Source organism: Miniopterus natalensis, chromosome 8 (genome assembly GCF_054644295.1).
Source record: "Miniopterus natalensis isolate mMinNat1 chromosome 8, mMinNat1.hap1, whole genome shotgun sequence".
Classification (NCBI taxonomy): Eukaryota; Metazoa; Chordata; class Mammalia; order Chiroptera; family Miniopteridae; genus Miniopterus; species Miniopterus natalensis.
Genome location: NC_142088.1, coordinates 516,651 through 543,649, shown reverse-complemented (window position 1 = coordinate 543,649; position 26,999 = coordinate 516,651). Strand labels below are relative to the sequence as shown.

Sequence of the window (26,999 nt, the reverse complement as noted above, 5' to 3'; positions counted from 1 at the left end):
CACCACTGTCACAGCTGTTCTGGCCACCAGCTCCAAGCCATCTAGGAAGCCCGCCCTGACCCACAGGGACAGCCCGGTGGGATGCAGGCAGCCTGGGAGCAGAGTCCTGCGTCTTCTGAACCCACTGAGCAAACCTGTGAGAGTCCAGCTCTCCTTCCTGCTGTGGGTGCCCTTGTCACTCTGCCCTTCCTGCTGGTGCTTGGGGTGGGGGACCGCAGAAGGAAGGAGATGTTGGGGGGGGTGGAGTGGGAATCGGGCAAGAGTGGCGCTGGCCCCTGCCCGGACCTCCTCCTGGAAGCCTCCTAGAGGACAGGCAGGACAGTCAGCCCTGTACAGATGAGGAAACTGAGGCTAAAGAGGCAGACCCAGGGCCCTCAGACTCCGGAGTCCAGGTGCCTTCTTACCACTGCAGCCCAAACTAGCAGGGCCCAGCCCAGGTCCTGCTTCCTCCGGCCACCGCACAGGGCTTGCATCCAGCCCCGGAGCCTCCTTAGCGCCTCCCTCCCTTCCTCTGTCGGCAGCTGGGCCTGGTAGCTCCACCTTGGAAACATGTCCACTTCCCAGCACCGCAGTCACGGCCCTGGGCCAGGCCACCGTCCCCACTCGCTGGCCTCCAGCTCCATCCCTGCCCCTCGAGCCTGTCCACAGGGCAGCCAAGGAAGCATCACCAAGTGGGAGCGGGACCCTCTCTCTCTGTGCCTCTCCCCGGCCTCTGTTTCCTGCCCTCACCTGCCCCTGGCCTGGAGGCTAGATGGCCTGACCCCGAGCACCTCACTGGGCAGCAAGCCTGGCCAGCTGGGAATGACCCAGGTGTCCCCACTCCTCAGCTCTCTGGGACTCTGTGAGGCCAGAACTTCTCAGCTAGAAGTGACCAGTTGCCAGACTGTCTTCCCAGAGAACTCACCATGGAGACCTGGCATGTCCCTTCCCCGTGGACTCCCTCACTAATTCGCTCGCCCACGTCGCATCCTGAAGTCCTGCCTGAGCCCGGGCCGAGCCCAGGGGCGGATGCTGTGGCATCAGCGTGTCACTCGAGAGTTGACATCGCTGTTTGCCGCCTTCTTCCCTGTACTGTGAGGGCTTCTGGGAGGAGCTGGCTTCTGGCGGCCTCAGTCCATGCTGGTCATGGGATGATCCACAATCCTACGTCCAAATTCTCCCTGGTCTGCTTCAAGCACAGTGAGGTCGCCACGAAACAAGCTTGCCCTTCACACAAGTTTCTGTTGCGTGTCTCCCTGCATAGTGCGTGAGCCCTTTCCGGTGCCTGGGGTGTGTAAGAGCTTCTTGGTGACAGTGTGACACTCCCTCCAGTCGCTGCGCCATCTCGTTTTAACCAATCAAGTTGCTGACTGTGGGTAGTTTCAGGGTCTCCCATGAACTGATGTCGCCGGTGCATGACCACCCTGTGTGTCCTTTTGCACAGCTCCCACTCTCTCCTTTCCTTACGGTCAGCTCCTCCATGTGCACAGGCTGGGTCCGAGGGAACATGCTTCTCACAGTGTCTCCCTCCTGCCCTGTCACCCCGAGGGCATTCTCCCCCTCACCCTTCTCGCCTAAGTGAAGGAGCCCCCTCACCTGGCCTGGGTTCGCCTAGAGGCACCCACTCACCCAGCTCCGGCATCGTCCAGAGCAGATCCCAGGGTGGGCCCCTGCAGGGTCACCTGGGAGCATGAGGAAAATGCAGAGCCCTAGGTCCCCACCCAAGCTTGCATGGGCCCCGAATCAGCCTGAGGGCACCCACTGGCCTGCCATCCTGCTCATTGTGACCCAGACACCTTAATCCTGCAGGCACAGGTGATGAAGGACCACTGCCCACCGGCAGGCAGGTCCAGGGCCCTCTGTGGAGTTGGGCTCTGGCCCTAGAGGGGCACCTGGCCAAGGTGTACTGGCAAAGAGGTGGCTTTGCCAGCGATGGGGAGGCAGGAGCTGGCTAGGTATACACAAGGAAGTGGACGGGCCAGGGGAGGGGAGGACAGCAGGAGGGACAGGACATGGGAGGGACAGGTGTTGGAGGAGCTCAAAGGGCTGGGCCCAGAGAAGGCAGTGCCATGAGCCCTGCAGGAGACCAGGGTATGGCCACAGGGAGGCCCTGGACAGCAGACCACAGGAAGTGCAGCCTGAGGCCCACAGTCCAGCTGGGCTTGGCCTGGGAGGGAAGGAAGGGCTGGTCCCCCAGCACCAGCTTCTCTTTCCCATCCTCGGGAATTCCTCCTTCACTCCCCACCCTCACCCCTACCCCACAGCCAAATGGGCGCTGGCTCCACTCAGATGCCCCTCCCCCAGGAAGTTGGCCCTGGCTGTTCCCGGTGGTAGCGCCCTCCCCTCCCAGCCCTCAGTCCTCTGGCAGCCCCAAGTGCTGTTCCCCCAGGACCTCAGCATGCGGGTGCTCAGCCCAGAGCCAACCTTGCTGCTCCTCGGGCTGGGTGTGCACCGGGCTCCGGGCTCCGGGCTCCGGGCTCAGACTGACCTTACCCGTGGACCCAGAGGACCCTGCCCACTCACTGCCCTGCAAGCAGTTTTCAAGTCCCAACTGTGCTGTGGGAGGAACCCTGATTACCCAAAGAGCTGCCAGGAAATGAAAGACATGGCCTCAGGGGCTTTATTGTTTTATTTTTGGCAGAGAAGACAGAGCAGGAACCAAGGCCCGCCCTCTTGGCTCTGATGCGTGCAGAGCAGGGTGCTGTGGCCGCACACGCAGGGTCCCTGGCTCCCCTCCAGGCTGCCCCCTCAGAGCAGCCCCTCCGCCCAGGGAGGTGGCATCGGCCAGCCCTCACGCTCTCCCGCCCACTCAGGACCAGCCGGTCCCACTCGCACGCTTTTGGCTGGAAGTCGCCTCCAAGAGGCTCTCCGGACACTTCCGCTCCCTCCTGTTTCTATCCAAGTCGGAAATGCCACCCCCCAACCCCCAAGCCAGCCAGGGCCAGCCGAGTCCTGCAGGAAAGGCCTGGGTCCCTGCAGGCCAGGCCCTGCTAACCACACATGTCCCACCCCTCAGGTGAAGCATGGGCCTCCTTCATGCCCCAAGGGCCACCTGGAGTTCACAAAGTCACTGGGCTTCCTGTAGCATGTGGCCTCAGGGCCTCCCCCAGCTGACCAGCCACTCCCTTCCCAAGATCCTCAGCCTGCTCAGAGGGGCAGGATTACCCGCCTGGGCAAGGAGGGTGCACCTGCCAGTCACCCACCCCAAGCTCAGCTCCATCCACCACAGGCAGCCTGTGAGCAGTCCCACCCTGGGCTCTGAGACCCAGTGGCACCTTGGTTTTCTCAGCAGCACATGCTTGGATACCACGGAGGTGGCCCCTGTTGGCCAGGATAATAATGCTGACACTGACCCTGAGGTCTGAGCTTGACCTACAGGGAGGATTGGGAGGCTGCGGAGGGCTGAGCACCACACTTCCCCCCTTTCCACCCATGGGTTTCCCTGCATCTCTGCGAGGGTCCCGCTGCACTGGGCTGGGCTGACCTCAGGCCCGCGTGGCCCCTGGTGTGGGCAGCACGTCCCGGGCCCCAGACCAAAGCCGAGTCTCTGAGAAGAGCGTGCTGGTGGGCCCCCTGTGCAGATGAGGGGTGGGATCTAGGATGTGCGCCAGTTCACAGGGCTCGTCCGGCAGGGGGCCTGGCCTCATCTTTCCTGCTTCCATGTCTGTGCTGCGTGTCTCACTAAGTGCTACTGAAAGTAGAAGAATAATAATAAAACTGGTATTTTGCGAGAGGTAGCCTTTGCCGGGCAGCTCGCTTCCCTGGGCCCACCACACCCAGCCCTGTGGTCCGGGTTCTGCCCACTCCCCACCCACACAGGACGCTCAGAGTTCTCGTCTGGACCGGGGATGTCCAGGAGGCTCCTGTCCAGGGGACTGGCCTGCCAGCAGCCTGTGTGCCCAGTGCCTGGCCCCACTGCCCGCTCTGCTGTGGTCCTGGCCCTGCCCTGCCCTGGCAGGGAAACAGGGCCGACTTGTTCTGCCTCCTTCCTGGACCCCAGGCTCTGGGCCCACACCCCATGGGAGGCACACAGGAGAGGGGAATGTGGCCAAGTGCTGTGGGTAGGCTGGGGCGGCCCCTGCACACACCACACACACCTGAGCTGGACTCGCACTTCAAAGGCAGGAAGGAAACCTGGTGGGTCTGCAGAGTGGGGCCAGTGGGGGAGGCACACAGGAGGGGCCATGCAGGCAGGCCCTGCCCCAGCAGGTGGCCCGTGGTGCCTGTGGCAGCACCAAGTCCCAGTACCGCCCTGGGAAAAGCCGGCCAGCGTCCGTGGGGGACGTGCTCTGTCTCAGCAGCGCACAGCCCTGCTCTGCCTGGTCCGTGGGGGGGGCTGTGCCGCCCTTTCCGCCATGAGGTCCGGGAAGAGGGGCAGCCTGGGAGGCCCCTCCAGCAGCAGCCTGGCCCCGTCAGTCCAATCAGGGGCCCAGGCTGCTTCACCAGCAGCTGCAGTTTGTTCCCATGTTAGCAGGACCCAGGTGGGCATCTTTGGTGGGTCATGCTGTGCTGTTCCGGTGGCAGGTTGGCCAGCAGGCTTTTTCAGCAGAGGGCCAGGTAGTGGGCACCTTCAGGCTTGTAGCTGCGACTAGCTGCTCTACTCCCAGCCCCACAGACAGTACATGAGCGAGTGTGCGTATCTGTGCCAGCAAAGCGCCTGGGTTTGCAAAACCAGGGGTCCGCTCAGGACAGCCACGGTCCTGCCTGTGAGTAGGAATGTTTATATTTTTAAAGGGCTGTAAAAACAAAACCAGAAAGAATGGAGAGGAATGTGCAGTAAAGACCATATGGGGTCCACAGGCCAAAAAAAGGCACTGTCTGGCCCCTCAGAGAACAGCCCCCTTGACCCCGACCAGGCCATCTGCAACAACCAAAGGTCAGTGAAAACCTAGTGTGTCTGGTCATGAAGAGTCAGTCCCCCGGGTGTCCAGGGTGACTGCTCCCAGTTCCGCCCACAGCACTGACTGGCCTTCCTGCAAGCTTCCCAAGTTGGGGCTGTGGCTGGAAGGCCGCCGCCACCCAGGGGACCTTCTGTGACTCGAGGGCCCATGAAACCAGCGGCTTCCCTGGGTGCTGAGTGGGAGAAAAGGCTCCCCAGGGGTAGCGCCACTGTTTCACAAACACCGAGGTGGCTTGCCGCCTGAACCGTTTCCACGAGCCCCCCACTCTGCTGGGCCCTGCCCTTCCCTCGTTAGTGGTCAATTTCAAGTCAACCCACCCAAAGGGGGGTACCGGGCTGGCGAGTCACAGGCCTCCACCGGTCACACTCAGCTTCTACAAGCTCTCATCCCATCAGCGCTTGATTTTAAACAGGGTGTGGCTGGGCCCCGCCTCAGCTCCCGCTGCGACCCACCATCCTGCTCCTCCTAGAATCCCGGAGTCTCTGCGGAGGGGCCTGGGCGGGCTCTGTGGTGCCCTCACCTCTGAACCTGCAGTGCCAACTGCTTCCCAGCACGGCTTCGCTGCGTCCATCCCCACAGCCCTGCACAGGCTGCCAAGTCCAGTGTTGTGATGCATTTATCCTGTTTCCTTCTGGATAATTTTTAAATTTTGACCTCTTACCTCTAGGTCTTTGATCCATTGGAGCTAATTTTTGGATATGGTGTTAGGTGCCGAGGGGGTCCCCTGTCCGGGACCAAGAGCTGTCAGGCCATCCTGGGACACACACACCCCCCCCAGGGGCTGCTCCCCCTGGCAGGGTGGCTGTGGGGACGCTGGGGGGTGGCGCACCAGCCCGCCTGCCGCCCGGGGCCCCCGCCTGCCTGCCCAGGGCCCCCATCACCCCTCTCTGGCTTCCTGCCCTGACAGGTGAACAACAACGGGATCATCTCCTTCCTGAAGGAGGTCTCTCAGTTCACCCCAGTGGCCTTCCCCATCGCCAAGGACCGCTGCGTGGTGGCCGCCTTCTGGGCGGACGTGGACAACCGGCGTGCAGGCGACGTGTATTACCGGGAGGCCACGGACCCCGCGGTGCTGCGCAGGGCCACGGAGGACGTGCGGAGCTACTTCCCCGAGCTCCCCGACTTCTCTGCCACCTGGGTTTTCATCGCCACCTGGTACCGCGTGACCTTCTTTGGTGGCAGCTCCTCCTCCCCCGTGAGTTTCTATCCTGGGGAAAGGAGGGGGTGCAGCTGGGCCCTGGCCTCCCTCCAGGGCCCCCACCTTGCTGAGGGGTGTCAGCCATAGTGGCTGGTCCATGCCTAGGAGGAAAAACAGGGTTCAGGTGCGGGAGTCACTCACCAAGGTCACAGAGCCTGACCCTTCCTGGTCCCCCAGGAAAACCCCCGGCGCCCCACCTGGGAGAATAGCTCCCAGGCTGGGAGAAGAGGGGGGTGATGTGTCAGTGGGTTTTCGGTTGGGAACACTTCCCTCCTCCAAGGGTCGGACAGGAGGTCCCCACCTCTCACACTCCTCACTTGTGCCAAATAGAACAAAGTGTGAGCTCAGGAGAAACAGGGCACTTTGCCCAGCATGGTGGGTGCTGGTGGGTCGGTTCCCCAGGTAGGTCCCCCCAATGAGGACAGTGCTGTCCCTCCCGTGGGCCCGAGAGGAGGCACTGAGAGCAGAGCAGTTCTCTGAGCAGTTTGTTCACATGTTTAGCCCATGTTTCTGTAGGGGCACCTCTGGGGACAGGCCCTGGACAGAGCAGACAGGACAGGGCTCTCCCTGGGGTGTCACAAACTACCGTGTGATAAAGGTGCCACTCCGCCTTCATGACCGTCGCCTCCTGCTGTCCTCAGAGCTCTGAGTTAGGTTCACACCTTACTGAAGGCAGTTTTGTGGATTTGACCAAATGGGCACGAACCTTCTGTGGCCGTCACCCCCACAGGGGACAGTGTCTGCTCCTGGCCCCTGTGGCCCCCACATAGTGTGTGCCTCACTCACTCACTAGGCAGATTATTGGGGGGGGGTGTTGCTGGCCTGTGCTAGGGCCCCAGGCACTGGGGACACAGTGGAGGGTGGAGGACCAGGCCATTGAGGTCCTGCCCTGTGGCTGACCGTCTAGTTGGGGCTGGTGGATGGGGCAGGGCCTGGGAGCGGGGACGGGGGGACAGCACCCTGTTCAGGCCTCCCTCCTCGCAGGTCAACACGTTCCAGACTGTGCTCATCACGGATGGCAAGTTCTCCTTCACCATCTTCAACTATGAGTCCATCACGTGGACCACAGGCACACATGCCAGCAGTGGGGGCGACGCCACTGGCCTGGGGGGCATCGCGGCCCAGGTAGGGGCCCCTGCTCCCTGTTGCCAGCACAGTCATGAGCTGATGAGACCGGCAGACACCCACCACCACCCCATCACCCCCCCCCACACACACACACTCACCCACTGCTGTGCAGAGGCCAGGGGGAGGCGATCGGAGCCCTTTCACAGCCCAGAGCCACAGGCACACCCTTGGGCCAAAGACACCTTTGTGCTGACCACACTGCTGGCCACTGCAGCAGGGACAGGGTCCTGGGATCTGTGCACTGCCTCCTGACTGCCCCAAGGTCTGGCAGCGCTGTGGCACCAAGGACCTTGGGCAGCAGGAAATCTCAGGTGTGGAGGGCGTGGTGCCAGTGCCCAGGGCCTGCCAGTCCTCCCTCCGGCTGTACCTCCCCTGAGGGTGCACTTGCCCCTGGCCCCAGGGGAGACCCAGAGCCCAGCATGAGATACTGGAAGGGAGTAGGGGTGCCAGCCCCAACCTGGCATTGGTTCAGGGAACTGTTAGGTGCCCTCAGGGCCTCACACTAGCAGGGACACCTTGCAGGTGCCAGGGAGGGTACCCCTGAACCTTAGAGCCCTCTGGCCTACAAGGCTGTCCCTCACGCGAGCGCTTTGACCTTGGCCACCCGGGGAGGTGGGCGTCGGGAACCTTAGGGAGACTGCGGACCTGGCCCCTCTCCACACCCACCCAGGCCGGCTTCAACGCGGGGGACGGGCGGCGCTACTTCAGCATCCCCGGCTCGCGCACGGCGGACATGGCCGAGGTGGAGGCCAGCACCAACGTGGGCGTGCCCGGGCGCTGGGCGTTCAGAATCGATGATGCCCAGGTGCGCGTGGGGGGCTGCGCCCATGCAAGTAAGAGCAGCGAGCGAGCGGCTCGGGCGCCGGGGAGGGCGGGCCGGGGAGGGGCGTGGCCGGGGGCGTGGCCGGGAGGGGCTGGGGGCGTGTCCGGGCGTGGTGGGGCGTGGCGGGGGAGGGGCCTGGGGGCTGTGCCCACGCAAGTAAAAGCACCGAGCGAGCGGCTCGGGAGGGGGAGGGGCGTGGCCGGGGCGTGGCCGGGGGCGTGGTCAGGCGTGGCCGGGAGGGCGTGGCCGGGGAGGGGCCTGGGGGCTGCTCGGGGCCCCGCCCGCCACCCGCCCCGCTGGCCGCTGAGCCTCGGTCTCCTGGGGGGGCCTTCGCGCCTGTGCTGCGGGGCCGGAGGGACCCGCTGGAGCCCACGGCCTGCGGTGCAAAGGGGAGGAGCCCAGGCTCCTTCCTGGGCCGACCGGCCCGGGGTCGCCCGTGTCCCCCGGACCACCTGGGAGGCAGGCGTCCAGCTCCCCCCGTTTCACCGGTCCTGCTGGGACTTGCAGCTTGTTTGACAACCCGGGCATCCATCTACCCAACGGGAGGGGTACACCCAGGGGCCCCTGACACCCAGAAGGCCTTCCGGCTCAGAACACACAGCAGAGGGGGCAGGGTCCACCCCAGGAGAGAGCTCGTGACCGCCGGGGACAGTCGGACTGGCCGCAGAAGGGTGTGTGGCCCTGGGCGAGTCACAGACCCTCCCGAAGCTTTACTACTTGTAGACAGAGGGAGGGGTGTCAGTGGCTGACGCAGCCACTCCGCCTAGAGGGGCTGATCACAAGCCCTGCCAGGCCCGGGCCATTCTGAGGCCGAGGCCTGGACCTCTCCACGCGGACTCACTCACTCCCATGGGCACCCAGGCCACTGGGAAGGGCTGCTTCCCCGAATATCAAGTGGGGGAGAGACCGGCCAGGGGGGCCGGCGCACACCCCGAGGTGGGGCCAGGGAGGGCGTGCTCGAGGGACAGACAGGACACCAAGGGCCTGCGCAGGACGCTTGGGGTCAGAAGACTCACAGAGGGCTGGGGATGGTGCCCCCGAGAGACGCCTGGGAACCTGAGCCCACCCACTCGCTGGGGCACAGAATAGCCCCCAGCTGAGGGTCTGAGCATAGGGGGTGAGGGGCTCACAGCACCAGAAGCCCGGGAGCAATGATTTTGCCCCCTCCCCCAGATTGGCAAGCGGAGCACCTAAGAGCCAAGCCCTCCTGCAGCCCCCGGGGGGCCAGGGCTCTGGGCAGTGGGGGTTCTGGGGCTGCGGATACCTTGCTGTCAGGTGCTTCTTTGGGTGGGCGAGGGAGAGCTCTGGCTGCTTGTCATCTGCCAGTGGCCAGGGGCTTGGGTTGTAGTTGAGGAGTAAGGTATGGGTGCAGGTGTGGACAGGTGTGAGTGGGTGTCGAACAGGTGGGGACAGGTGGGTGAGCAGGTGTGGGCAGGTCTGTGCTGCTCTGCCCAGGCTGCAGGCTGTGATCCTGAAGAGGGTCCACAGTCCTTCGTGGACCCCTTTTCCATGTAGAGGTGCCTCCCCCACTGCCCCAGGCCCCTGGGGGGAGCCGACGGAGCAGGCACGCTGGACCCTCCAAACCAGCTGCACAGAGGCCCTGGGAGCACGGTGCCGGGAAGGGTCAGCCCCCTTGCATCTGCACCCACACAGCTAGCCCAGGAGATGGAGCCAGTGGGGATCAGTCCTGGGGTTACACACATCGGCTTTACCAGGAAGAGAGGGTCGTTCACCCTGAGAGGAGAGGCATCCACACCTGGAACTCTCTCTCCTGAGCAAGGCTGGTCAGTCAGCCACCTGAGTGACATGTGGCTGTGATGGAAAGGTACGGTCCCACAGCCTGATGGCAGTCTGGGCCACAGGGTCCTTCCTGGGTGTCCTCCCCTCGACACCATGCCGGCTCTCCCTGGGGCCCTCAGGAACTCGAGTTTGAGACCTTGGGACCCTGCCATCACCTGCCAGTCTGCTGACTAACCACAGACTCCCAAAGCTCTGCTTCTCCATAGGGCTCCATGGGCTGCCTGTCCTAAGAGGCTGGGTGTGGGGGCCGGGTGACCCTCAGGGACTCCAGGAGGCACCCCCACCCCCACCCGGCCAGAAGCACCAGCTTGAACAGCTCTGAGCACAGGCCTGGTTTTGCCCGATTTGTGTAACTGAGGCAGCGCTGGGGCCAGACTGCAACCCCTGGAGGGTCTGAGGGGTTCCCCCTCCCCCTCTGGCTCCACACAGGGATCCCCTCATCCACAAGGAGCACTCGTGTCTCCCTGTGCTGCTGGGAGTCCTCGGGTCCCTCTTACTCTCTCTGAGGGTTTGGAAGCTGACAGAGTAACAGGACAAGCAGGTGCTGCAGGTTAGGGGACTCTGGAGAAGCCTGCTCTCCATGGGCAGCCAGGGTCACAGCTCGGGAAACAAATGTCCATGGGAAACTCAGGTGGAGGGCCGACATCGGTGGCCCTGGGCACCCTGCCCAGACCTGGGAAGTAAAACCTTGGACGCTTCGCCACAGGCGGGCGACACAGCCATTCCTTGGAGATGGAACCTTTGGGTTGGGGCGGGCAGGGGGGTGACGCTCCGCTCCTGTGTCGTAGCCTCCGTGTGCCTGGCCCTGCGCCCCTGCCTCAATGGCGGAAAGTGCATTGACGACTGTGTCACCGGCAACCCCTCCTACACCTGCTCCTGCCTCTCGGGCTTCACAGGGAGGAGGTGCCACTTGGGTGAGTTCGCTGATGGCACTGCCAGCTGGGAGGCACTGGGCTCTGAAGGAACCCTGGAAGTGCAGCCAGTGGCCCTAAGAGCCCAAGATCAAGGGTCTCTGTCCCCATGGTGGGAGGTACATGTGTGGGGCACCACTGGGGGCGCCAAATACCATGGCTTCCTGACAGCACACTGGGTAGATGCTACAGCTGCCCCTCTGATCCCACTGCCCCAGGGGTGAGGCCCAGGAAGGCCAGGTTTACTGTCCCTTCACCCGCCCCCCCAGGTATGGCAGATCCTCCCAACCTGGTTCCTCCACTGAGGCCCAGCCGCCCGTTTTTCAGATGTGAACGAGTGTGCTTCCCACCCGTGCCAGAACGGTGGGACCTGCACTCACGGTGTCAACAGCTTCAGCTGCCAGTGCCCTGCTGGCTTCGGGGGACCCACCTGTGAGACAGGTAAAAGGAAACCACCTGGGCCCCCAAGTTCTGCTGGCTGCAGGATGGGCAGCCTGGGGGAGTGTCGAATCTGATGTGCCACAGAGGGCTTGGGACCGGGCACTGGCCATCCAGAGAGGCCTGAGGGTCCATGGCAGGAGCACACCCCCTGCTTGGAGTGGTCAAAGGCTGGCTCAGAGCCGGCCGAGCTCCCTCCTCTGCTGCCCACAGACCTCAGCCACCAAAGCACCTCCATACCTGGGGGGTGAGGCCCTCCCCCTTCCTTCCCTGCCCCCCAAGACTCCAGGGAGGGCTGCGCAGCTCTTCAGGATTCATCCGGTCCCTGTATTGAGTTGTCCGGGGACAGGTGATGTAGCTGGGGACAGGCGGTGCCCCCCCTCCCTGGCTTTGCTGTCAGTGACCACCAGGGAGTGGGGCAGGCCGCGTTCCCTGTGGCGGGTGGGAGGGGAAACGGAGGCAGGCTGTGCCCGCTCACGCCCGCTCTGACCCGGGCAGAGCCTCTGCACCTGTCCCGGCAGCAACGTGAACCCCCCGCCCCGCCCCCAGGACCACTGGGGTCCCTCCTGCACCCCTGGGCACTGCACACCCTCCGAGGCCCCGTCACAGGCTGTCCCCCGCCAGGCTGGGAAGAGCCTCCCTGGCAGTGCCCCAGAGTCCCCCTTGTGGGTCAGCGCGCCCACGGCCTGCGGAGAAAGCCCCGAATCGGAGGCGGCGGGTGGGGACTGCGCGGGTCAGGGCCCCACTGCCCACGGGCCGCTCCAGGGCGCCAACGGCCCTCCGCCCTCCGCCCTGCAGCACAGTCTCCCTGCGACGCCAAAGCCTGTGCCAACGGCGGCCGGTGCCAGGTGGTCAGCGGCTCCGCGGTGTGCGAGTGCCCGGCGGGCTACACGGGCAGCGCCTGCGAGACCGGTGAGTGCCCTGCGCTCCCTCGAGGGGAGGGGCGGGGCCGGGAGAGAATGGGGCGGGGAAGGGGCGGGGCCGGGAGAGAATGGGGCGGGGAAGGGGCGGGGCCGGGAGAGAATGGGGCGGGGAAGGGGCGGGGCCGGGAGAGAATGGGGCGGGGCGGGAGAGGGGCGGGGCCGGGAGAGAATGGGGCGGGGCCGGGAGAGGAGGGGCGGGGCAGGGGGGCCGGGAGAGAATGGGGCGGGGCAGGGGCGGGGCAGGGAGAGAATGGGGCGGGGAAGGGGCGGGGCCGGGAGAGAATGGGGCGGGGCCGGGAGAGAATGGGGCGGGGCAGGGAGAGGAGGGGCGGGGCAGGGGGGCCGGGAGAGGAGGGGTGGGGCAGGGGGGCCGGGAGAGGGGCGGGGCCGGGAGAGAATGGGGCGGGGCCGGGAGAGGAGGGGCGGGGCAGGGGGGCCGGGAGAGAATGGGGCGGGGCCGGGAGAGGAGGGGCGGGGCAGGGGGGCTGGGAGAGGAGGGGCGGGGCAGGGGGGCCGGGAGAGAATGGGGCGGGGCTGGGAGAGGAGGGGCGGGGAAGGGGCGGGGCCGGGAGAGAATGGGGCGGGGCAGGGGCGGGGCCGGGAGAGAATGGGGCGGGGCAGGGGCGGGGCTGGGAGAGAATGGGGCGGGGCAGGGAGAGAATGGGGCGGGGCGGAGAGCTGGGGCGGGGCGGGGCGGAGAGGGCGGGGCTGCCGGCCGGTGCGGCCCAGGTGCGGTCCAAGGCCCGCTCCGAGCCCCGCCCGCCCGCAGACGTGGACGAGTGCGCCTCCAGCCCGTGCCTGAACGGGGGCTCGTGCGTCGACCTCGTGGGGAACTTCAGCTGCCTGTGCGCACAGCCCTTCGAGGGACCGCGCTGCGAGGCAGGTAATGGCCCCGTGCCTCCCACGGGCGACCGCGCTTTCGGGGTCACCGCCTCTTTCCCTCCCTGTCCGGCTCAGCCCCACCCCGGCCTCCTGCACTGGCCTGTCCCCCGAGTCTCCCACGGCAGGGAAACTGGTCCTGACTGCGCCACCCACGAGCAAGTCGGTTGTCTGGAGCCTGGTCTCCCTGTCGCCTGCGGGGAGGGATGACACCCTCGGGCCCCTCTTCCCGCTCGGGGGGGAGAGCACGGACTGTCTTAACACGCTCCCTTCCTACCCCAGACCCCTGGCCAGGCAAGGGAACCACTGACGGGGTCGGACAGAACACGGACCTTTATGTACTACTGGCATGAGATCTGCTAGTTTCTATTCTATTCCATATTGTTTTAAATGCTGGTTTTGACTCAGATCAATTTAAAGACCAACTAGACATTACAACCCACAGACTAAACCCTGGGCTTTCGTGCTGAGGCATCACCCAGCCTCCAGCGGCCTCAGCCCGTGCCCAGGACAGCTGGGCATGCGGCCGGGCAGCTTCTCCCCGGGAGATGCTCGGGACAAACTGGTCCACTTACTTTGAGTCTAAACACTGAAGGAGGAGCCCTGGCCGGTTTGACTCAGTGGTTAGAGTGTCAGCCCACAGACTGAAGGGTCCCGGGTTCGATTCCAGCCACGGGCACATACGTTGGTTGCAGGCTCAATCCCTGGTTGGGGTGTGTGCAGGAGGCAAGCAGCTGGTGCGCCTCTCTCACATCGAAGTTTCTCTCTCTCCCTTCCACTCTCTCTGAAAAGCAGTGGGAAAAATATCCTCAGTGAGGATTGAATAAAAACTTAAGGAGAAAATTACATTTACCCACCAGTTAGAGGCAGATGGACACTGTGTCCTCAGAAGAGGGTGAGGCTGAGCCGTGCAGAGGGGAGGAGGGAGGCACTCTGCTTGTCTGGCTGCTTAAAATCACTCTATATGTCACAGTTTTCCTTGCCCAGATCTTAATCTAAATATCAGTGCATTTAACTAAACTCATCAGAAAACAAAAGTGATTTCAAAAGGTTTTGCCCAGAAACCATGTGCCATACAGACAGACAAAGCAAACGGGGAGAGACAACAGGACTGACCCCTACCCCTGATACCAGCTCATTACACAGCACAAACCTCAACGTTCTAATCGGATCCAGCAAGAAGTTGGCCAGAATTTGGAGATTATTTTTAAAAGGAGAGAATCTAGCCTCCTGCTCCTTAGCCGAGAAGGATCAGCTGCACTAGAAACCTCCCTCTCACCATTAAGAACTAGAAAAACAGGCAAAACACAAAACAGTTGCTTTTGGCCACTGGACAATGGACAGCACAGGATGGTCCCTGAGAGGGGGGAATGAAACGAGTGAGCCCTGCAGGTGCCCGGTTCTGCCTGGGGGCAGCTTCCAGGCCGCTGTGCCCTGAGGGTCCAGACTCCAGTAGTCCTGAGACAGAGACTTGAGCTTGGTGGCTGGAACCTGTGGGGGGAATATCAGTGAGGACGCGAGGATGGAGGTGCTGGGGGCAGGGATCGAGCTCTGAAGTTCTGCAGACGGACTCTTGAGCTTTGCTTAGCCCAGTCCAGGTGGGCAAAGTCTTTGTGGCTGGAAGCCAGAGTCAGACAACCCCTGGCTCTCGGCAGGGTCAGAGTCATCGCCTTGGCAGCCCAAATGGAGGGAGCTCCTTGCACCCAGGGCCAGCACTGCTCAGAGTCCTCAGTGTGGCGTCACCTTAGCAGTGGGGATCAATAAACGCTGAACTGAAGGAGAATCTGACCTGCCCAGCAATCTGAAGGGAAGTTGGAAGGGATCAAATGGATCTCAAGTAATTTACCACGTTCCAGAATCAAATCCTGGGGGGGGGTACAACAGTGCCCGGGACCCCAAAAGATAACATCAAAATGTGTCAGGCATTTGAAGATGTAAGAAAATATGACCCATAGCCAGGAGGAAAATAGATCAGTAGAAACAGAGGCCAGAGATGACGGAATTAGCAAACAGGAATACGTAATCGCCCAGGAATACGCTCCATGTAGGAGATAACAGAGAAACTTCTAGAGATGAAAAGTACAGTGTCTGAATTTTAAAACTGCACCGGGCAGTATTCCCCGCTGGCAGACCCTGAAGACGGAAACACCGGGAACCTGAAGGGAGAAAACACGCAGCACAGACAGAGGCTACGACCCGAGTGTGGAGTCCCAGGAGGAGGGAGTGCTGGGGACATAGAAAGTACATGAAGAAACATTTGCTATATTTGATGGAAACCAAAACCCACATGTCCAAGAAAAGCTTGACAGAAACCACATGAAGCCACGTCACAGCCACACGGCCGAAAACCAATGACAAAAAGAAAATCTTAAAAGCAGCCAGAGGAAAACGACAAAATCCAGACGGAGGAACAGGGACAGCAGCCGGCCCATCGGAGGCTCAAAGGCCAGCTAGTAGGGTGGCGTCTCTAACACGCAGAAAGGAAAACACGACCGACCTACTTGCAAAGATGCACGTGAAATGAAGACTTTCTGGCAGAGAAAACTGAGAGAACTCATCACCAGCATATCTGCACAGCAAGAAATGTTAAAGGAGACTCCTTAGAAGAAAATCTGGGTGTGCCCCAAGGAGTGGAGCGCCCCAGAGATGGTAAATGCATGAGCAGATCTCATTTCTCCTTTTATCTTTAATCACTGTAAAGGTAATTTTGAAACAATCACAATAAATTTTGGACTGTATAATATATACAGAAATAAACTATATGACACCAATAGCTTGAAGCAGTGAGCACCAGCTTTTTCTGTGAAGGGCCAGGGGTTACTATTTCTGGCTTTCTGGCCACGTGGTCACAGCTATTCAACGCTGTCAGCTTAACACAAAGCAGCCAGCCACAGACAATACCTAACGACCGGGCACCAGTGTCCAAAGAAACGTCATGTTTAATATCAGTGGCAGGCGAGACTTGGTCTGTGGGCCACAGTTTACTGACCTCTGGGTGCAGGGAGTATGACATTGGCAGGTCCTTCCATTACATATGAAGTGGACGGAGGTGTCTGTGACCCTGAAGGAGAGAACGGGGACGTCCCAGGGGTGATGGCACGTGCGGATCCTGACTGCCTGGGGTCACACAGATCTACACAAGTTAGAATTCGTGGAAGTGTGCCTCGAACAAAAGTCAATTTTACTGTGTATTGATTTAACAGATAAATTCTGAAGCTGCGTGAAGACACTGAGTGCGGACGCAGGGAAGAGGAAGGGGCGGGCATCGCTCCCCCGGCTTCTCTGTAGAACAAAGACTATGTCAGGGACGAGAGGCCTGTCCTAAGGACAAAGGGAGAGATCCACCAAGAGGATCCACAGCTCTAAATGTACCATTAACATGAATCAGGATTCTCGAAGCAAAAGCTAACGGAACCACAGGAGAAGGACCACTGTCGGTAGAGAGGCCAGGACTCCCCGCCGGGCACCGCCAGCCAGCCTGGCCTGATGGGCTTCTACCCCACGTTCTTCCGGCATTCAGGAGCACCCACCACGACGGGCCATCCTGCCACCGTAAAACAAGGCTCGGCAAATTCTAAAGGATTGTGTTCTCTAACCACAGCAAAATTAAACTAGAATCAACAGAAGGGTGTCTGGGAAATCCAGGTATTTTACTGAATGATGCTCGAGCAGAACCGTCTGGAGGCCTCCAGCCTGGCGGGGCCCTTTGGTGCCCACGGTGGGCCCTTCTCACCCTGCGGCCTCTTCCTGCTCCAAAGAGGGGGCTCGCCGGGGAGGGGCAGCGGGAAATCAGCGCCCAGGAGACAGGCTCAGGCTTACACTGCACTTGGCCCTGGGAACAGAGCTTAAAACCCCTGGTGACCGCTGTCTTTCTTACAGGAAGCCGCCTGGTGCCCGACCCCTGCCTCTCCGCCCCTTGCCAGAACGGGGGCACCTGCGTGGACGCAGATGAGGGCTACGTGTGCGAGTGCCCTGAGGGCTTCATGGGCCTCGACTGCAGGGACAGTGCGTGTGGCCAGGCTCCTGGGGCTGCGGTCAGGGCTGGGGCCCCTGTGGGTGTGCATGCAAACGGCAGACAGAGAATCTGTGAGAGCGGGGGGCGGTGTACACAGCAGGAGCACCCCCACATTGAAGGCTCCTCCCTCTCTCCGTGGCAGGAACCCCTGACTGTGAGTGCCAAAATGGTGGCAGGTGCATCGGGGGCAACACCACACTCTGCCAGTGCCCCCCAGGCTTCTTTGGGCTCCTCTGCGAATTCGGTAGGTGCCCAGAGCTGGGGCAGGGGACACCCTGGGGACACCACCCTCCGAGCCAGGGTTTGAAGGTGGCTCGGGCCTGGACCAGGATCCACAGGTGCAGACCCTGGAACAGTGTGTGCCTGGCCTCCACCCACCCCGGGGGGCTGGCACCAGAAGTGCCTGACCCCGCGTCCCCGCGGGGTCAGTGGGCCGCGCCAGCCCCGCCCTCGCCAAGGCCCCAGGCCCCAGGAGGCCCTGAGCAGGGCTCCTTCCTCGCGCAGAGGTCACGGCCACGCCCTGCAACATGAACGCGCAGTGTCCCGACGGCGGCTACTGCATGGAGTACGGCGGGAGCTACCTGTGCGTGTGCCACACGGACCACAACGCCAGCCACGGTGAGGGGGGGGCACGGCACGCCCGGGGCTGGGAGGGAAGGAGCGGCTCCCCCGCCGGGCACCCGAGAACCTGCAGTGGGAGCGGCCCACCCCTGGGTGCCCCCACCCCTGGGTGCCCCCACCCCTGGGTGCCCCCACCCCTGGGTGCCCCCACCCCTGGGTGCCCCTGGCCATCCTCTGTTACACGGGTTGGGCGTCCACCCGTCCTCCCCGCAGCGGGAGGGCACCCGGCCGCCTGCAGGCTCCACGCAGCGCCTCCCCACGGCGGGCGCAGCCGCCACGCTGTGAACACGCGCCGCGCGCAGCGTGATTAGCGCCCCCTTGCCCCCCGCCCCCCCCACCGCCCGGGACGCGAGTGGCGGAGACTCGCCCCGCCCAGCCTGTGGCTGCGCTCCTCCGGCGCGTGGAAGGCGGGGCCAGTTCTGGGGACCCGGGAAGAAACCCCTGGAGCCCGAGGGAGGCGGGACCCCGCGGGTGGGCTCACGAGGCGCCCCCCGCAGCGCTGCCCTCGCCCTGCGACTCGGACCCGTGCTTCAACGGAGGCTCGTGCGAGGCCCAGGACGAGTCCTACACGTGCGAGTGCCCGCGCGGGTTCCATGGCCGGCACTGCGAGAAAGGTGGGCGCCAGCACCCCGGGCCCGCGCCCTGCCCCGCACTGGGCCTCGGGGGAGGCGGCTCCCGCCCGCACCTTCCAAACGGGCTCGGAGCCGCGGGCGGCGCCTTAGACTCGGCGGAGCCGTCACTCGCCCAGGAGCTGCGCCCTGGCCCCGCCTGCGCCCATCGCCGCCCCGCCTGCACCCTGCCCATCGCCGCCCTGCCCCCGCCCATCGCCGCCCCGCCTGCGCCCTACCCCTGCCCGCGCCCTGCCCCGGCCTGCGCCCTGCCCGCGCCCATTGCCACCCTGCCCATCGCCACCCTGCCCGCGCCCATCGCCGCCCCGCCTGCACCCTACCTCTGCCCACGCCCTGCCCCCGCCTGCGCCCTGCCGGCCCCCATCGCCACCCTGCCCGTGCCCATCGCCGCCCCGCCTGTGCCCTACCCCTGCCCGCGCCCTGCCCATCGCCACCCTGCCCATCGCCACCCTGCCCATCGCCGCCCCGCCTGCACCCTGCCCGCCTGTGCGAGTTGCAGGGCCTGGGCAGAGGAGCGGTGGGAAGGGCAGTGACCCCGAGGAGGAGTGGGGGTCTCCGGACTGCTGTGGCCCCTGCTGCCGCCAGGCCAGGGCGGGCAGGGCCCACGGGTGCCTCAGGACTGAGGAGACACAGGGGGTGTCGTGCGCCCTTGTTCACCCTGTCCCTGTCCCCCGCAGCCCGGCCACGCCTGTGCAGCTCGGGGCCCTGCCGGAACGGGGGCACCTGCAAGGAGGCTGGCGGCGAGTACCAGTGCAGCTGCCCCTACCGCTTCACCGGGAGGCACTGTGAGATCGGTGCGGCCCTGCTCGCTGGGAGTGGCCAGGAGTGGGGCTGGGCACGAGGACCCCGACCCGCCACCCCACCTGCTTGTCAGGAGCGTCCCCGTGAAGGCCCCGGGCTCTGGGATGTCTGGGGACCGAGGGAGGGGCAGAGGTGGTGGGCACTCAACATCTGACCCCAACAGTGCCCTCTGCTCCCAGGGAAGCCAGACTCCTGCGCCTCGGGCCCCTGTCACAATGGCGGCACCTGCTTCCACTACATCGGCAAATACAAGTGTGACTGTCCCCCAGGCTTCTCCGGGCGGCACTGTGAGATAGGTAAGGTGGGCGCAGGCCCGCTGGAGACAGAAAACAGGCCCGGCACAGCTGGCACAGTGGGGGTAGAGGTGCAGGAGGCAGAGTGGCACAGGAGGGGACGTCCCTGTGCAGCCCAGAGGCCAGTGGGGAAGAAGTGATGGGTGACAGTGTCCCGTGACCTTGCAGCCCCCTCCCCCTGCTTCCGGAGCCCCTGTGTGAATGGGGGTACCTGCGAAGACCTGGGCACAGATTTCTCCTGCCGCTGCCGAGCAGGGTACACAGGACGCCGGTGCCAGGCGGGTGAGAGGCCTGGGGGGCTGGGTGGGGGCACAGGAGTTCTTCCTAATCCTGGAAGAGCAGAGGACAGTGGGCAGGGGATAGGAGAGGACAGAGGAGGACGTCCGGGGACCGAGGGAGGGGCAGAGGTGGTGGGCACTCCGCACATGAGCGCAGCCTTCCTGGAGGCCGAGGCACCTTCACTGTGGGACGGGCTGTGTGGGAAGCGGGGTCCCCGGGCTCTGTGGCCTGGTGGGCAGTTGTGGGGCCGGGCAGGTGCCCTACAGTGCAGAAGGGGCTTCTGTGTGCTTGCAGAGGTGGACTGCGGCCCCCCCGAGGAGGTGAAGCACGCCTCGCTACGCTTCAACAGCACACGGCTGGGCGCGGTGGCCCTGTACTCCTGTGACCAGGGCTACAGCCTGAGTGCCCCCAGCCCAGTCCGGGTCTGCGAGCTGCAGGGCGTCTGGAGCGAGCCTCCCCAGTGCCACGGTGATGTGCGGGCCCTCTGGGGTGGGGCCGGGCGGGCAGGCAGAGCCGGTGAGGCCCACACCCTCGGTGGAGGAGCCAGGGGCGCAGTTCTGACCCTGGCTCTGCCCCTCCTCCCTTTGTTCTTCCTGTGACTTGAGGCCATAACCCCCTTGAGGGTGGGGACAGCCGGTGCCAGCTCCACTCCTGAACACTCACTAAGGGCTCCCCATCCTCAGAGCAGCCCAGACTCTGCAGGGGAGGCGGCTGTGGCCAGGAGGGAGGGAGCCCAAGAGCAGAGTCCTAAAGAGGGAGGTCAGGTTCAGGCCACACCTGCTCCGGGCCCCTCCCAGAGCTGTGGGATCAGACTCCACACTGACCAGGCCCGGAGGCCCCCCGGGTGTTGAGGGATGCTGCTCTAGGGGCATCGCCCAGGCTCCCACATGGCCTGGAGGCAGGGCTGCTAACACAGCTGGGCACAGATTACATTCCAGTTGTTAATCAGAAAATCTGTGTGATGTTTGCACGTTTCACGAAACAAAGACAAAAGATCGTAGGGACACTGAGGGCATCCAGAGATGCATGGGGCACACAACACATTCTTATCCCCCAAATGCCCTGCAAAGCCCAGCCTGTGCACCTGTTCAGGTGAAGAGCCCTGGATGACAGGCGGCGGCACCGGGCCTCACACATCTTCTGTTTCCTCCCGTCCTTCCCGGCCCTCAGCTGGGGGGTGCTGCCTGGGAGACACCCCTCGGTGCTGTCGGAGGAGGAGCCAGTGCCCCGGGGAATGTGAGCCCTCAGCCAAGACCCCTGAGAAGCACAACCACCTCCAAACCACAGCGAGCGCAGGTGGCACATCCTGCCCAGGGGAGGGGGCGAGCGTGTGACACAGGAAGACACATGGGCAGTGCACTGGCTGGAAGCAGCAGGACCGATGCACAAATGACCAGAACTGACAGGAGAAGAAACAGAAAATATGAATATCCTTATATTTATTAAATTTGATTTGTAATAAAAAACTGCCTTCAAAAAAAAAGGCAGGACTAGATTTTCAGAACACTGGTGAGTCCTACCAAGCATCTAGAAAGTAATAACACCCTGTACTAGCTCTTTTAGAAAACACAGGAGGAAGGAGCATTTCTCTACTTGTTTTAAGAGACCATTATTTCTGTGATACCCAAACCAGAGATATTACACAAAATGAAATTACAGAGAACATTCCTCATGACATACATACAGAAATCCTAACAAAATATCACTACATCAAACCCAGCACTACATAAGGAAGATAATACATCATAACCAACTGGGATTTATCTCAAGAGCACAGGCTGGTTTCACCTCTGAAAATCAACCAACGTAACTCACCACAGGAGGAGACGGAGAAAACCACAGGATCACCTCAATAGATGCAGAAAAAATTCAACTATCATTAAAAGCTTAATAAACTAAGAACAGAAAAGGATTTCTTCAACCTGATAAAGGGCACCCATGAGAAACCAGGCTCAAAGGTGCCATCTCAGCAACTCCTCCGGCGTAGGCCTGGAGACTCCAGACGGGCGCGGACAGGAGGAAATAAGGGCGGGTCCGCTGGAAAGGAAGGAGTGGCGATGACACCACCCAGAACACAGAAAACGCTAAGGAGAGTCTACACAAGGAGCTGCAGAGCTAATGAGTGAATTCAACTAGGCCACAGGAGACGGAGTCAACATACAGGGCCGGTCCTATTTCCATATCCTCGCAGCGAACACTTGGGAAGTGAAATGAAACAAAATTATGCACAGTGGTGTCAAAAGCATGATAAATTCTTGTGTGAGAAATTCACTGAGGCTGAAAGGATGCACTTCAGAAAGCATGAAAAGCCTCACAAGAGCCGGAATAAAATGTTCACGCGCTTGGGGAAATAGTACATCGGTCCCCACCTCTCCCCTACGCAACAATTAGTTCCAGATGGAGGAAGGATTCCAATGTTTCTTTAACTATCTATTTTTGTGTGGAAAATACAGGTAAATATTTTTTTGGCCTTGGGGTAAGAAAAGATGCTGTAAGCCAGGGAAAAAAGTACTAACTATTAAAGGGGGACATGGACAAACTGACTATAAAAGTTAGGAATTAAATTCATCGGCCTTAAAGGGAGCGAGATGTGAGCTACACACTGGTTTCCAGACCCACAAAGAACTCTGTGAACCAGTGAGACACGCGTAATGCACCCATCGGAGACACGCCCAGATGCGTGCAGCTGGCCAAACTTCTGGAGTCGGAGAGGCCCTCGTGCTGACGAGGATGTGGGTCCACAGATTCCTGAGAAATTGCTGGAGGAAGTGTGAACTGTTTAGCACTTTGAAAACCACCTGGTGGTTTGCCCGTGGAGCTGACCATTCATCTAAGCTGTGTCCCAGCAACTCCACCTCTCGGTGCACAGCTAAGGGTGCTCGTCCACACCAGGAGATGGGAAAGAAGACAGACAGAAACACTTATATTATTTTTTGCAATTGCAAAGAGTCTAGAACCAACCCAAGTGAGCACCAAACAAGGATGGGTAAAATACAGTACAAGCCCACCGTGGAATATCAGACAGCAGTGAAAAGGAGGGGCCCACGGAGACCCACAGCAACATGGGGAGGTCTTATTAACGAAGTGTGGGCAGAGAACAGTACTTACACCACTGTACCCTGTCGATAAAGTTCATAAGTATTTAGCAAAAGCAAAGCCATAGACAGTATTGTTTAGGCAAGTCGTAAAAATTTAAATTTAACGAGGCACAGAGATGATACCCACAGAAATTCGTGTCACACGGGGTGGGACATGCACTGACCTGATAAGCCCGTCAGCATTCTAGCGCCCAGGCTGGGCGCAGCCCCCGGAGTCATTGTCATTACCACTTATTTACTTACAAAGCATTCAAATTAAACTTTTCTAAATTAAACATTCGAATTCAGGAGCACAACTCCCAGTTTAAGAAACGCCTGGGCGAATACTTTTTCTGGGTAAATATTTTAAAGTACTGGTTTTGTACATGATTGTTATTAATTGAATTGGCAAGACTGGGGCCGTCCACCCAGAGCCCTGGAATTGAGTCCCACAGCATCTTCTGAGAACCCTCAAGGCCATTCATTATTTGTGAACACAGCCCAGCACCCAGTCCCCGGTCTGCATGAGTGGGAACCTTCCCCTCCAAGGGTGCCCTCCCTGGATGCTGCCACCTCTAAGCACCAAGGGGACGCAGAGTTCTGCCGGGCTCCTCAGAACAAAGCTCATTTGTGTGCATCTTAATTTCGCATCAAGCCACTGCCTCTAACGACGGCAATGTTGCTTTATTCTCGGGTCTCTCCTGGTGCCCATGCGCTGGGCACTCCTCTCTCCCAGAAATTGATGAGTGCCAGTCCCAGCCGTGCCTGCACGGGGGCTCCTGCCAGGATCGAGTCGCCGGGTACCTGTGCATCTGCAGCCCCGGGCACGAAGGAGCCCACTGTGAGCTGGGTAAGGCAGCCTAGCCTTCACCACGGGGCAGCAGCTCCGGCAGCCTGGCCGTGGCCTGCCCCAGCCGCTCCTCACCCGGCTGGCGTCTGTCTGGGCACTGCCGACACATTCAAGCCCCAGCCAGCTCTGCCTCCACCTACCCGGGGAGATTAGGAGTTTGGCTGAGATGAGGAGCTCGGCTGACCAACCGTCTCCCCTGCTCCTGCAGACTCTGGCCTCAGGAGCAGACAGATGGGGTTCAGAGAGGGCGGGTCACAGTCCTGATGCCTGGCCAGTGCTCCAAGCTGGCAGAGGGAGGGGGCCTGCCATGTGCACTGCTGGACTAGCCCTGCACCCCTCACGCCTGTGTGGGGCTCTGAGCCCTGAGACAGTGGCCCTGCCCCAGGAAGGGCCAGGCCTAAGACATCGAGCCTGGGCAGTGAACTGCAGGAGCAGCAGGGGTGGGGGCTTTATGGGGCAGACAGTGGAGGGGGCAGGTGTGAGGCAGAAGCCTCAGGCCGAATACAGAACCTTGAGGGTCCTATAAGCCTGTGGAGGCCCGGATGGGGCCCGGGTAGGGCCATGAGCCCCATGTCCTTTCTCTGCAGAGACGGACGAGTGCCAGGTGCAGCCCTGCAGAAACGGAGGCTCCTGCAGGGACCTCCCAGGGGCCTTCGCGTGCCAGTGCCCCGAAGGCTTCACTGGAGTCCGCTGCGAGACAGGTAGGGGCTGTGCTTGGGTGGGTCCCCCATGCGCCCAGGCCCTCACCCACACTTGTGATGCCCAGGCACCCTGGGCAAACCTGTTTTCTGAAAGTAGACCCTGGGCCCCTCAGAGCGCAGAGGGGAGGGGGCAGTCCCCATGGCTCTGGATTCCCTGGGGGGCAGGACCCCAGGGGTGAGGAGTGAGGGGAGAGCCGGGCACCCACCAAGGATGAGAGACTTCCACCCCACGGCTTGCCCACACGCCCCTGCCCAACCGCTCTCCTTGCCGCCCCTTCCCTTCTTCCCGCTGTCCTCTCCTCCCTCCCCCAGACACCCCCCTGCCGCTCGGGCCCACTCTCTGGGTGTTCTCCAGAGGTGGACGCCTGCGACTCCAGCCCCTGCCAGCATGGAGGCCGGTGTGAGAACGGTGGCGGGGCCTACCTGTGCGTCTGCCCAGAGGGCTTCTTCGGCTACCACTGTGAGACAGGTGCGGGCACGGCCCCGATGCTCCTTGGGAGACTTCCACGCTCCCCCACCTCCCCTGCTGTCCCTGGATGGCCAAGCTCATTGCAGCCCAGGGCCCAGGAACCCCCATTCCTAAATCTGGAATGGTCTTCCCATGGGACATGCTCCTCCCAGATGAGGCCCTCCATGGCCCCCGACTGTGGTGCCCCAGCTCGTCCTGCCCTCTGGGTTGTCTCACCTGCACTTCCTCCACTTGCTGGTCACACCATCCTCCTAGAACAGGTGTGTCCTAGGGGGGCTGACCTGCCTTGTGGGCATGTCCCCAGCCCGCACTGGGTCTGGCTGGCAGCACTCAGCTGTGCAGAGTGGACGGGTTTCCAGGGACAAGTCCTGTGACAGGGCTGCAGGCACAGGAGCCTGCCTGGGGACAAGCACAGTGGGGACTGTTGGGGAACAGACCCGGGGCAGGCGGAGGCCGGGGCAGGCGGAGGCCGGGGCAGGGTAGTGGCTGTGACAGTGACAGTGACAGTGACAGTGACCAGGGGCTTGCTGCTTGTTTGCAAGTGTTTCCTGGGGCCGTGCTGGGAACCTGTGGGCCCTGCCCTGGCTGCGGAGCTCCAGTCCACAGGGCAGAGGGAGGCCATGGAGGGGCCAGCGCTGCACTCACCCACAATAAGCCACTGCCTACCAGGGCACCTTGGTGGCTGGATGGCCTGGCTCAGTCAGAAGGCCACCTACCTGGCCTCTGGCGAGCCCTGCACCCCCATTCTAGAATGTTCCCTCTCCCACGCCCATCTCCCAAAAGCTGCCTGATGGTGCCACCCACCTCCACCCACACAGGAACTATCAAGTCCCCCAGGAGCAAGGCCCAGGCCTGGTGACGCCCCACAGCTCAATGCTGCTTTCCTCCCTCCCCCAGTGAGTGATCCCTGCTTCTCCAGCCCCTGCGGGGGCCGTGGCTACTGCCTGGCCAGCAACGGGTCCCACAGTTGTACCTGCAAAGTGGGCTACACGGGCAAGGACTGCGCCAAAGGTGAGGCATGAGGGCACCAGCGTGAGGTGGTGAGGCCTCAGTCTCCTCCCTCAGTAGACATCCCAAAGAGCAGGCCTCGGGCCGCGGCTCCCCACCGCCCAGGCAGAGCGTCTGAACAGCTGCTCACCCAGGATCTACCTGGGAAGCAGGTGGCATAAATGCGGTCACGTGCGTGCATGGGACCCTTCAGGAGCTTAAGTGCGGTCACCCGCGTGCACAAACCCATCCCGGGTGCAATGGCCAGAGACCAAAATGAAAAGGCGTCCCCTCCGGGTACCAGGAGTGGCCTCCTCGCCAGCAGTGCCCACATCCAGGCCCTAGAGCCACCAGGCTGGGCACTGCTTGGGGTCCGGGGCTTCCACGGCCGACAGCTGACCACCCCGTTCCCTTGTTTTTGACCGAAACTCTGAAGAGCTCTTCCCACCAACGGCCCTCAAGGTGGACCGAGTGGAGGAGAGCGGGGTCACCATCTCCTGGCACCCACCCGAGGGCCAGGCCGCCAGGCAGATGCTGGACGGGTACGCAGTCACCTACGCGTCCTCTGACGGCTCCTTCCGCCGCACGGACTTCGTGGACCAGAGCCGCTCCACCCACCAGCTCCGGGCCCTGGCGGCTGGCAGAGCCTACAACATTTCCGTCTTCTCGGTCAAGCGCCACGCCAACAACAGGAACGACATCAGCAGGCCTGTGGCGCTGCTCACCCGCACGCGTGAGTTCACCGGCGCTGTCCGCCCCAGACCCAGGCCAGGCAGAGACAGGCTGACAGATGAGACGGGCAGGACTAGGGAGCGAGGCTGGGGGAGGAGTGCAAGGGCGGGTGCTGGAGGAGTATGGGGGTGCCCAGGGGAACCAGCCCAAGTGTGGGTAGCTGGGGGGCAGGCCAGGTGTCAGGCGGCCACCCCGATGTGGCTATAGAGGGGGCAGCAACTAGGAGGGGCAGCGACCAATGTGGGCAGCAGGGAAGACTGTTGTGGGGAAAGGGCAGTGGGACAGACAGGAGGGCGGGGGCCCCTAGGGATGGTGGAGAGCACTGGGGGTGCAGCCTGGGAAGGGGTGCTGGGGGCTGGAGGGAAGAAGTGGACTGGGGGTGGGGTGGCCCTGGGCAGTGCTGAGCTCCCACCACCCCAGGTGCTGGGAGGCAAGGTCCCAGGGAAGGAGGAAGAAAGCACCCCGGGGCCCTGTGCCAGCCCTTGCCAGGCGCTGACGTGAGGACACTGAGGGCCAAGTGAGGGACGGACAGGGAGTGAGGACAGGCGTGCTGTGGGGAGGACAG

The 26,999-nt window shown here is 62.3% G+C and overlaps 1 protein-coding gene across 1 annotated transcript in view; it reads left to right on the top strand.

The window, feature by feature from the left end:
- Positions 1–26,999, top strand: part of SNED1 (sushi, nidogen and EGF like domains 1) — a 45,655-nt gene that overhangs the window by 4,044 nt on the left and 14,612 nt on the right. Inside the window, exons 2-21 of the mRNA XM_087819466.1 lie at positions 5,788–6,075; positions 7,063–7,203; positions 7,877–8,039; positions 10,618–10,743; positions 11,068–11,181; positions 11,977–12,090; positions 12,871–12,984; positions 16,860–16,985; positions 17,138–17,239; positions 17,500–17,613; positions 18,114–18,230; positions 18,923–19,039; positions 19,226–19,342; positions 19,508–19,621; positions 19,913–20,086; positions 23,432–23,545; positions 24,133–24,246; positions 24,602–24,715; positions 25,613–25,726; positions 26,139–26,435. Coding sequence (XP_087675592.1) covers positions 5,788–6,075; positions 7,063–7,203; positions 7,877–8,039; positions 10,618–10,743; positions 11,068–11,181; positions 11,977–12,090; positions 12,871–12,984; positions 16,860–16,985; positions 17,138–17,239; positions 17,500–17,613; positions 18,114–18,230; positions 18,923–19,039; positions 19,226–19,342; positions 19,508–19,621; positions 19,913–20,086; positions 23,432–23,545; positions 24,133–24,246; positions 24,602–24,715; positions 25,613–25,726; positions 26,139–26,435 — 2,794 coding nt within the window. The remainder of the gene's footprint in view (positions 1–5,787; positions 6,076–7,062; positions 7,204–7,876; positions 8,040–10,617; positions 10,744–11,067; positions 11,182–11,976; positions 12,091–12,870; positions 12,985–16,859; positions 16,986–17,137; positions 17,240–17,499; positions 17,614–18,113; positions 18,231–18,922; positions 19,040–19,225; positions 19,343–19,507; positions 19,622–19,912; positions 20,087–23,431; positions 23,546–24,132; positions 24,247–24,601; positions 24,716–25,612; positions 25,727–26,138; positions 26,436–26,999) is intronic.